The following is a 10,292-nucleotide window of genomic DNA, read 5'->3' as shown; positions in this document are numbered from 1 at the left end:
CATTATCAAAGTGTGATATCATTTTTCCACTCAATCTAACATTTTTCTATCAAGATCATACATTAAAATAGAAAGGAGTTTGGAACCAAACCTGGCTTTTTTTTTTATTTGTCCACACTTAAAGTATGTGAGTCTAGTTACTAGACTACTAGGAAAAAAAGAATCAACAAAAAAAATATTAATAATGGAACATAAATAGTTGAAAGAATGAAGGTGACCACCGTGGTGAAGCTTATGTACGATGGTTATGGTCTCCGGTGATTAGAAAAAGAATGTACATATAAGGCTAGTACTCCACACTCAAGTAAGTGCTTGAATAAAGTGGAACTATGTAAGTGTTTGTAAAAAGAATACATGTACGTGACTCAGGGTCACACTTATATAGAGGGGACAATTAGAATCTTCTCGACTTGACTAATATGAAGTGCGGAAAACCGTTGAATGTGATCAACTGTTGAGATGAGGGGAGATGTTGTGCTCTTGTGTGGTTTCTATAAGTGAAGGTTCAGTTGTGTGTGAGTTGATCGAACACCTTTTTCTAAATTAGGCTTATGAATTGAGATAGCTCTTAATGGGTTTTTGACCATACCGAAATAGTTTTTCTGAATTAGGCTTATGAAGTGAAATAAAAATTAAATTTTCATCATGTTTATGTTTGGTTCCTCTCCGTCCATTATTTACAAATTCAAAAATAAAATCTAATTATATATCACTCAATTACATTCCACTAATCCAAACATATTTAAGTGGTTAATATCTCTCGTCTTATATTTATAGTGATAAAAACTTAACACCATTATTGCCACACAAATGGAAGCTACTTCCAACAAAGACACTCATCAGTTCACTCTCATTACAAACTATCTCCTTTCAAGATGCACTCACTTCCATTTCCTTCTCCTATATTTTCTCCTCCTACTTTGTTTCCTTCTAAAAAAAATGTTCTCAAACCCCTCTCCAATTTACCTTATTGATTTCTCATGTCTTAAACCACCAACCTCTTGTAGGATACCTTCCTCAACATTTCTCGAAAACGCTTCTTTGTCTGAATCATGTCTCGATAATGAATCCATAACTTTCATGAAAAAAATCCTTCATTCCTCAGGCCAAAGTGAAGAGACTTCTCTCCCTCCTTCCTTACACTACATTCCACCAAAAACTCATCATATTGAATCCATCAAAGAGGTTCACATGGTTCTTTTCCCTATCATGGATGATCTTTTAGCAAAAACCAACCTTTCGCCTTTTGATATAAACATACTTATCTTCAACTGCGGCGGATTTTGTCCCTCGCCTTCTTTAACTTCTATGATCATTAACAAATATTCTATGAGAAATGACATTAAAACCTATAATGTCTCTGGTATGGGATGTAGTGCTAGTGCCCTTTGTATTGATTTGGCTCACAATCTTCTTAGAGTGAACAAAAACTCCAACGCTATTGTTCTAAGCGCGGAGAGTTTGTCGAATGATTGGTATGAAGGTAAAGAAAGATCCAAGTTGCTTCTCAACTGTCTCTTTAGGATGGGAAGTGCAGCAATTCTTCTCTCAAACAAAAAAGAAGCAAGTGAAACTGCAAAATACAAGCTAATTAGGACACTTAGATCACAGAGAGCCTTTGATGATAAGGCTTATTTTTCCGCTACAAAGGAAGAAGATTCAGACGGAAAACTCGGGTTTACACTTAATAGAGACATACCTCAGGTAGCTGGTGAAGCACTTGTTTCAAATATTTCCATTTTGAGTTCTCAAATGTTGTCAATTTATGAGAAATTTTGGTTTAGTGTTTCTATGAAAAGACAGAAGTTTATAAAATCTGATATAAAGAGAGTGATACATCATTTCTGTTTACCTTATGGAGGAGCTTTAAGAGAAGTAGGGAAAAGGTTGAATCTTGGTGAGAGAGAGATTGAAGCTGCTTTGATGACACTGCATAGGTTTGGAAACCAATATTCTTCATCATTGTGGTATCAACTTTGTTACTTGGAAGGCAAGGAAAGAGTGCATAAAGGGGAACAGGTTTTGGTAGTTGGAGTTGGAAGTGGGACTAAGTGTTGCAGTGTGGTTTTGAAGTGTATTAGGACAATATTTGGAGAGGCTCATAAGGGACCATGGTCTGATTGCATCCATCAGTACCCTATGTATTAGCTAGTATGAATTAACTATGCTACACTAATTATAAGTTGAAGGTTTTTGTATATGCATATTGTTACAATAAAATGCTAAATCGGTTGAAAGTTGATATGAATCATGTTCTTGCTGTATGAATTGTATTTTGTAGAAAGTGATGCCAATATATATATGTGTCTTATATATGCAGAAAAATGTTTCTCTTCCATAAGTGTGTGTGTTAAAGAGGATCTAGAACAATATCTTAAAGATTAGAGAATTTAACCTTAGAAAAGAAAAAAAAAACACACCTCTTTATTTGATAATTTCAAAAATCTTCTATTTAAAATTGAATTCAAATGTGCGTATGACCGAAAAGTAATTCAAAATTTTTGGTAAAAATTAAAATTCTCAGTAGTGTATTGATAATTTCCGGTTTGAACTAATATCAGAATTTTCAAATATTTACTGGTATTTTTAAAAAATATCATGTTATACCGGAAGTTTCAACCAATGTGAAATTTCTGGTAGTGTAATTTTAAAGAATTTCCAACGGTTAGGATTTTGCCGACAATTTTGTACGAATGTGATTGCACCGATCGTTTTGTGTGGTCCATAATGGAAAATTGTATAAATAGGAATCATTTGTATTTGAGAAAAACATCTCAAAATGTCTCTTCCTAAATTTTTGATTAAGGCAAAAGTGTAGTTCAACAGAGTGAAACCTCCTCCTGTAGAGTTCAAGCTTCCGGATGGCACCACATCTCTCGCCGCCTTAACATCCAAGTTGAATGAATTATTGCTTGATACCGATAATAGAAAGGCGGGAAAGATCGAGTTTCGTGAAGATTAGATTGATACTGATGGAAGGGTGAAAAACAACCTTATTGAGTTGAAGATTTGACGGTTATGTGGAGATCATTTCGTCGTAGGCTAACTAAGGGACCGATCAAATTTGATGCGAAGATTTCAAGATCTACCAACGACATAATTAAGATGCTGAAACATCCAGAGTCATTTGGTAGTGTCTAGGTTTTCATATTTCGTTATTGTTAATTTATGTTAGTAGTAATGTCTTAAGTTATCTTCATCTTTAAAACATGTAATCGACAAAATATTATGTAATAAAAGGTACAGTGCTAAGTAGAGTCACAAAATATATAAATAATACAACTATAAAATCAAATAACTAAATAGGTCCCCCATGAGCTATTTGTGCTGTCCACGATAATCTGGTAAAAATCTCACCATTTGAGTTTACCAAACCCATGAGGTTATCCATAATACCGGCGATCATCAACAGGTGTTATTGGTCATCAACATCAGGTGGAGACGGCGGCGGCGACACGTCATCGGTAGGTCCCCTAGCATTGAAAGTCATAACATCACTCGTATGCTCAATGGGTAGATGATGCGAGAGTGTGATACAATGAGGTACCACTTCAGGTAACCATCCTCACACTACGAGTCGTGATGAACCCTCATTGTGCTATCTATAATGACACAGACAAAGCTAATGATGTTACTCAGAAATCACATGTCAATGCATGAAGCTAGAACATCCAAAACTGGTCGTGGGATGCTGTTTACCCTTGTTTTTGGTAAACAACCTCTAGTCTATTTCTTTACGGTTACTTGCAGGATTGACTAGTAATCTTAGGACATAGTGTCAAAGTTTTGTTGGATTTTTGTGTGTTATGTTAATAGAACTTGAATTCTAAGAATAGTGAAAACAAGGAAAAAAAGAAAGTTTGACAAAGATAAAGAATAAAAGTATAAAGACTGTAAACTTTGCAATAAAAGTAAAAAATGCTTGAAATGTATGGAACACACACATTGTCAAAGTAACATTTTTCTCTCTCTGTCATTTGGATACTTTGAATTTCTTTAAGGAATGTAAGAATTGCGGACTCCTAAAACTCAAAAAGAAATATGCTTATATAGAGATCTTAAGAATAATGATCGATAAAGCTACAAATGTCACGTCTCTGATTCATGCATGCTTCGTTTGATAGGTTTCCACATGCCTTGGAGAAAACCGTTTGTCCTTATCCATTTGGAGGCTTCGATCGACCAAGCCTTAAGCAATTAGAGACAACACAATTTTTCTAAGTCTTTTTGAAGATTGTGTGCTCGTAATACTCCTAGTAGGTGGAGTCGACTAAGTTGATAAGCAACCCCTTTTCCTACCATTCGATAGGGCTAAGTATCGATTGGAGACTTCAACCTATGTTGTCGAAAGCCTTTTTCTTCTTGTAGAGAATTTTAGTAAGTCATATCTTTTAGGATCATAATTCTAAAAATCTGGTCGAATATCCAAGGTAACAAATTGCCCCCTAAAAATGCCATTTTCGATTAAGAACTTTCCGATAAAGAAAAATGACATTTTTTATTTTGACAGATTTTCGACATTGTAGATGTTTTTTTGCTGACGTCATCCTGATGATTACCACTTTATCATTTAGTCATTTCCCGAGGATACTGCCATCACTCCTCATGACTACATCTAATCCCTAAGGTCATGGGTTTTAAACTGAAACCACTAACTTTTCCCACCAAATTGGAACTGAAACGTTAGAGCTTCATTACCTTGTTTTCCATTTGTCAGTCATTTAAGTAACTTAGAAGATTATAAATAGACAATACCTACTCTCTTCAACCTTTTCGCAAACTCTTCACTCTTTAAAGCTTTGTTCTTCTTCTTCTTCTTCATTGTTTTATCAGAAAAACCAGAGAACAAAACCCACTCCTTTTTTTCTTGCAAATCATGGCAACCCTCTCTACCAATGTGAACGTAAACACTATTCCCTTAGATTTTAATTTCTCCAAAGAGGATGAGTCTAAACGCTTGCAAAACGTCTCTCAACCGGCGCACAATGAAGCAAACATTGCTATTTGGAAAACCCATATGTTGATTCCTTTCCTCATTGCTAATAAATTTTTACCATTCCGTGGGCTATATCCAGCTCCAAATTATCACCAGAAAAAACTCAAAACTTATTTCCTTGCTACGCTTCTGCTTCGCCTTCGACGTTCGAAAAACGATCTCTCGATCTACGGTTTTTGGATCCCACTGCAAGAGTATTTAGCTTAGTCCCTACCCCTAGATTTAAAGATTATTTAGCGTGGCTCGACAAAGTCTAAAGTAAACTCCAAGCTCAATGAGAAGAGTTAGGCGTCTTTGACGTAATCTAATTATCGAGGAACGAGTATATGGTTAACCCTTGCATGTTACTCGCGTCAATATTCTTCTTGGAAGGTTTGCCTAATACTTTTCAGCTTTTATGTGGGATGATAACACCCACTCTATTTGATGTGGCGGCTATCACTCGCCTTTCACCTTTGGGTGAAGTGTTCGACCCCATGCTGCCAACAAAAATTGAATTTAATTTCGACAACCCAACCATCATACAATACATCCTCGACCATCACAGCAAACAAAATGCAGAAGTCTCCAAAATCGAGCATGTCGCTTTTCTAACTTTCTGGCTTTATTATTATTTATTTTCCCAGGTTCTTTTCAAATAACCAAGGGATACATCAACTTGGCGATTCAACTGCAAGAAGGTCGAAAGATCTCTTTGAGAAAACTACTGCTGACCTCTCTATATAATTCTCTAGGCATTGCTTCTTTGAAGATATGACTTCTCCTTAAGACGTCGAAGAAACTTCTGCTTTCAGGTCCATTGTGGCTGTTACAACATTGGCTCAACGCCACTTTTGAACCCCATATGGGTATCACGCAGTCTCCAGAACTTATGCGTGTGGAGCATTCCCGATGTATCGAAGGTACCAAACTTGCTTTGACTACTCCCTATGGTAATATCATCAAACATGTGTTCATGATGTATCGAGATACCTCTTTCATGACTTTGGTTGCAAAGGTATTTCCTACTTCTTATGCATTACTTTGTAGGTATCTTATTACAAAGAATGTGAATAGTCGGGTTAAACCTATGGTAAGGACAAAAAAGATAAAGGTCGAAGATGGAAAAATGGTCAAGGTTGGCGTTATTGTGAAGAAAATTATGGATGCATGGAATGTTATAATAAATGCATCTTGAAAAGACCTATATGTTGATGTTGTTATACATTTCAGAAACGTGTGCGTGAAATATCCCGATTTACTAAAATATGTTGAAAGCACAAGTTTGGATCAGGTAAAGGAGAAGATTGTTTTTGCTTGGAACCGACCAGATTATGCACCTTGGAAATACAACAACAAACCGTGTTGAGTCTACTCATACTTGTTTGAAGAATTGGTTGTGAAATAGGAAGAGTGATTTGTGTGCGGATTGGGGATCTGTGAACCAAATGATACAAAATTAACATAATGAGATACAAACATCATTATGTCATAGTATCGCAGTATTAGAACACATGTTCAAAGACAACACTTTATATTCTCAGTTGGTCGACAACATATCTCGATTAACTCTGAATTATATTTTTCACGAAGGCAAATGAGCTGGTAATTTAGGTTCGAATAGCTCAAAGTGTGGTTGTACATTGCTGAGAACTTATGGTCTCCCATGTGCTTGTGTTATAACTAAGAAGGTGAAACTCTATAGGCCGATACAAATGGACGAAGTCTGCAGTCATTGGAAAAGACTCGGTTTTGATGATGATAGTGTTATTAAAGACGGTAAATCGAATATCTCCATCTTGAGTAAATGGGAAGTGAGATAAGAAAGATTTTTGAATGCCGATGACAACACGAAACTCCACATCAAAGAGAAATTGAGGAAGAATGCATTTCTGGAGACCACAAACTTGAAACTACCCTATCAACCGGTAAAAACAAAATGAGCACCTAAGAAGGTCAAACGTACACCGAGTGATAATTCAACAATGAGGAGTCCTTTATATTTTGAACACGTTGACAAATTTTCCAATTCACCGACTCCGAAATCTCATAAAAGTATTTTCAAGGGAGCTCGCATTAGCAAACCACCTCCACCAAAAATCCCATTCATTGAGGAGACGTCAATTTTTATGCACAATCACATTGAACATATCATCAATATCAAGGGTGTTAACTGTGGTTTTCAGGTTGTTTCTGCTTTACTCGGTAAGGGGGAAGAGGATCACAAATTTGTCTGACATACTCTTATCTAAGATTTGAGGAGCAATAAAGAATTATACACACATGTGTTCAGGAATAAAGAGAAAGTTGAAGAAATTTATCACTCTCTTGTACCTTGCATTAGTGGACATGCACCGGAGGATAAATGAATGCGTTTCCTTGAGATGGATCATCTCATAGCAAGTGCGTATGAGAAAGAGTATGTATTTATCTTATAAGATATGGTTTCTCGGAAACTGTTTTCCTACTACGCATTGCTCCACCACCAAATCTCAATGATGGTAACATATGTGTTAGGTGTGTTTCAAATATGTGACATTTTGTTCGAGTGTATTTGAAATCAGGATGCCTTGTACCACTTACATCGTGGGCTGCTCATCATACAATCAAATCTGAAACTAGGCCAAATTAATTTATTGAAAGGATGCAAAGAGTACACCAAATTGAGCAAGATTGTAAAAGAAAAAAATAAAGAAAAGTCAAAGGGGGGTAACCACCTATAGATTGGCCGACGAAAATTATTTTGCCATCCTTTTACAAAGAAGGGAAGCTCAAGTTCAGTAACCATGAGCTGAAGACAACCACTAATTTACGGGCTATGTGGATAACCTTCTTCCATTTAGAATTAAAAGTTCTGATCGAGCTGGATGCGACTGTTTCAAGATCAGTCGATGATATTATCAAGATGTTACAACATCCACCTGGATATTGATGTGTAATATTTTATTTATGTTAAAATCCCTTGTGTATTGCTAATTTTATGATATCAATGATATTTTGATTTTGTCTAGTTAGTGTTTTTTAATTATGTTTTTTTTGCCTTCTGCTACACAAAATTTCAGAAATATCCATCCAATATTATTCTAGATATGCATCTTCAAAATAATTGATGTTTCAGTAAAAGTTTGGTGCATCTCCGAAATCTAGGGACATTTTAGTGTTTTCGCTCGATGCACTAGAAAGTCATAGGATGCATTAAGAAATGAGAGTTTCTTACCCCACCCCTTAGGGTTCTTAGGCACCATGTGCGCTTCCAAAAATACCCCTCTGCTTCCGGAGATGTATCTCTGGACGCTCCTTTTTTTACTCAACATCAAAATTTTCCATAGCTACATTTACGGAATATTTCTATATGCATATTTACAGAAGAACAATGCATTGATGAAATAAACTCGGCATTACCTTCATGATTTCAACAGAAAATTAAATATTACATTTCAATATCCCGGTGGACGCTTGTACTTCTCTAAGATTTGCACGACCGTTCTTCGTACCGTCGCTACCAACTCGAGCGATATTTTCTCTTTGAAACCGAAATACATTCGCCACATCACCAAAACATCCTCTTGGTTCTTGAACTTAAAGTTTCTGTAAACGAAGTTTCCTTCGTTGTCAACTAAAGGTGAAAGATACCCGAGCTTCACAACCTTCGTAAGGTAGGCGATAGTGGATTTTGTCAATGTAATCAGTGAGTTTAAACGTCCGCCCTATTTTTTTTCGTCGGAGTAGGAGATACTTGCGACATACCAACGAATGTTGATATCATACAATTGAGACATTTTTGTGTTTGTGTGAAAGACAACATAAGAAACCCAAAATTTGTAGAAAACCTAGGTGAATATGGACCAATCATTTTATGTCGCATTTCTTTTTCGTATCTATATCCACGAAAAGACCCCATATTTACTGGTTCCGGAAGTATCTCTCTGGAACATTCCCTGGAACTGTAATTATTTTCAAGTTTTTTCCGATGTTTACGAGTTTAAAATACTTCCGCATATGCAGCTCCAAAAAAAAACCAAATATAGCCAAAAAAGATGCGTCCAAATATGTATCTCCGGAAGCAGGAGGCATAAATGGAATTGTGCTAGATGCCTAAAAGTATCAAGGGTGGATTAAAAAATGAGAATTTCTTTATAGACTATCCTTTTTGGTCACCCGCCGGCGAATTTCCCAGAATTCCCCTATATTTCGGAAATGCATATCCGAAGTCACCTTTTTATGAAAAAAAATGTGGTTTCGAATATGCACTTTCGAAAACACTTTTTTAAAAAAAAGGTGATTTCGGAGATGTACATCCGAATGTCTGATACAGAAATCATGAAACAAACAACAACGCTTCGATTTATTATAAAGCATGGAAATTACAAAAATCACATAACATAAAATTAAAGTTACATATTGTTAATCATGGGTAGGTGAGGATGAGTCAACATTTTGATAATGTCGGCTCCTGATCTTTGAAGTTTCGCATCCAACTCGATCGGACCCTTAGAAGAAAATCGGTCATAAGTTGTCCACAAAACCTCTAAATCTTTGTCGTTCTTGACTTCAAATGGGGTGAACTGAATGTCTCCCTCGTCATTAAGCGAAGGCGAGCGGTACTCAAGCTTGACAACCTTCCGATTTTCCAGGTATTGCAAGAGAGTGTTGAGCGACGTTATCAATTCCGCGAACGGAGTGTCGCGCGAGAAGCGAAATTGGAATGGCAATCGAGTAGACAAACGCAAGGTGGGGGTAGGTTTGTGTCATTGTTGTTTTATGGCTTGATGTTTGATGAAAAGAATTGGTGTAGTATTTATATACTTATTGGAGTAATAATGACCCAACAAACCTTATCTTGCTTTCAGTGGATGTTTCGGAAGTGTACATCCAAAAACAGCCCAAAATCTTTCAAATTTCGGAAATATACTTCCGAAGTTAGCAGAAACAGAACTGAAATTCGAGTTTTGGGTTGTGCAGTCTGTTTTGACAATTAACCACATATTCAACCAAGCATAAGCATAATATAAACAATGACAACATTAAATATAGGTATATTATATATGTATTGAATCGGTTTGATTTTACATTCTAAACGACAATACATACAAAAAAAGACACACATCCGGTCATTACAAAGAAAAAGGATCCGGTAAAAACTAAAATGCGCCGAACCAATCCTCACCGCTTAGTTCTAAAATCGGTAACTTCTTCGACCGCTCTCTATTTTCCTTACGCTCTTGCTTCATCATTTCTTCAAACTCCGCCATTCTTTCAACAAAAGGATCCGGTCAATCCTCCGCCTCATTTGTATGATGTGCCATCCATTGACAAG

General features: G+C 36.2%; 1 protein-coding gene across 1 annotated transcript; it reads left to right on the top strand.

Annotated features, from left to right (window-relative positions):
- Positions 1 to 727: 727 nt before the first annotated feature.
- On the top strand, positions 728 to 2,314 carry LOC131627344 (3-ketoacyl-CoA synthase 5-like). Its single transcript, XM_058898189.1, has one exon. The coding sequence runs from the start codon at positions 811 to 813 to the stop codon at positions 2,146 to 2,148; it is 1,338 nt and encodes a 445-aa protein (XP_058754172.1). The 5' UTR covers positions 728 to 810; the 3' UTR covers positions 2,149 to 2,314.
- The last annotated feature ends 7,978 nt before the right edge of the window (positions 2,315 to 10,292 follow it).

Source organism: Vicia villosa, unplaced genomic scaffold (genome assembly GCF_029867415.1).
Source record: "Vicia villosa cultivar HV-30 ecotype Madison, WI unplaced genomic scaffold, Vvil1.0 ctg.000359F_1_1, whole genome shotgun sequence".
NCBI lineage: Eukaryota > Viridiplantae > Streptophyta > Magnoliopsida > Fabales > Fabaceae > Vicia > Vicia villosa.
This window is presented reverse-complemented; position numbering and strand designations above follow the sequence as displayed.

Coding starts and splice junctions, on each gene's coding strand:
- LOC131627344 (XM_058898189.1), top strand. CDS start 811: ATGGAAGCTACTTCCAACAAAGACACTCATCAGTTCACTCTCATTACA.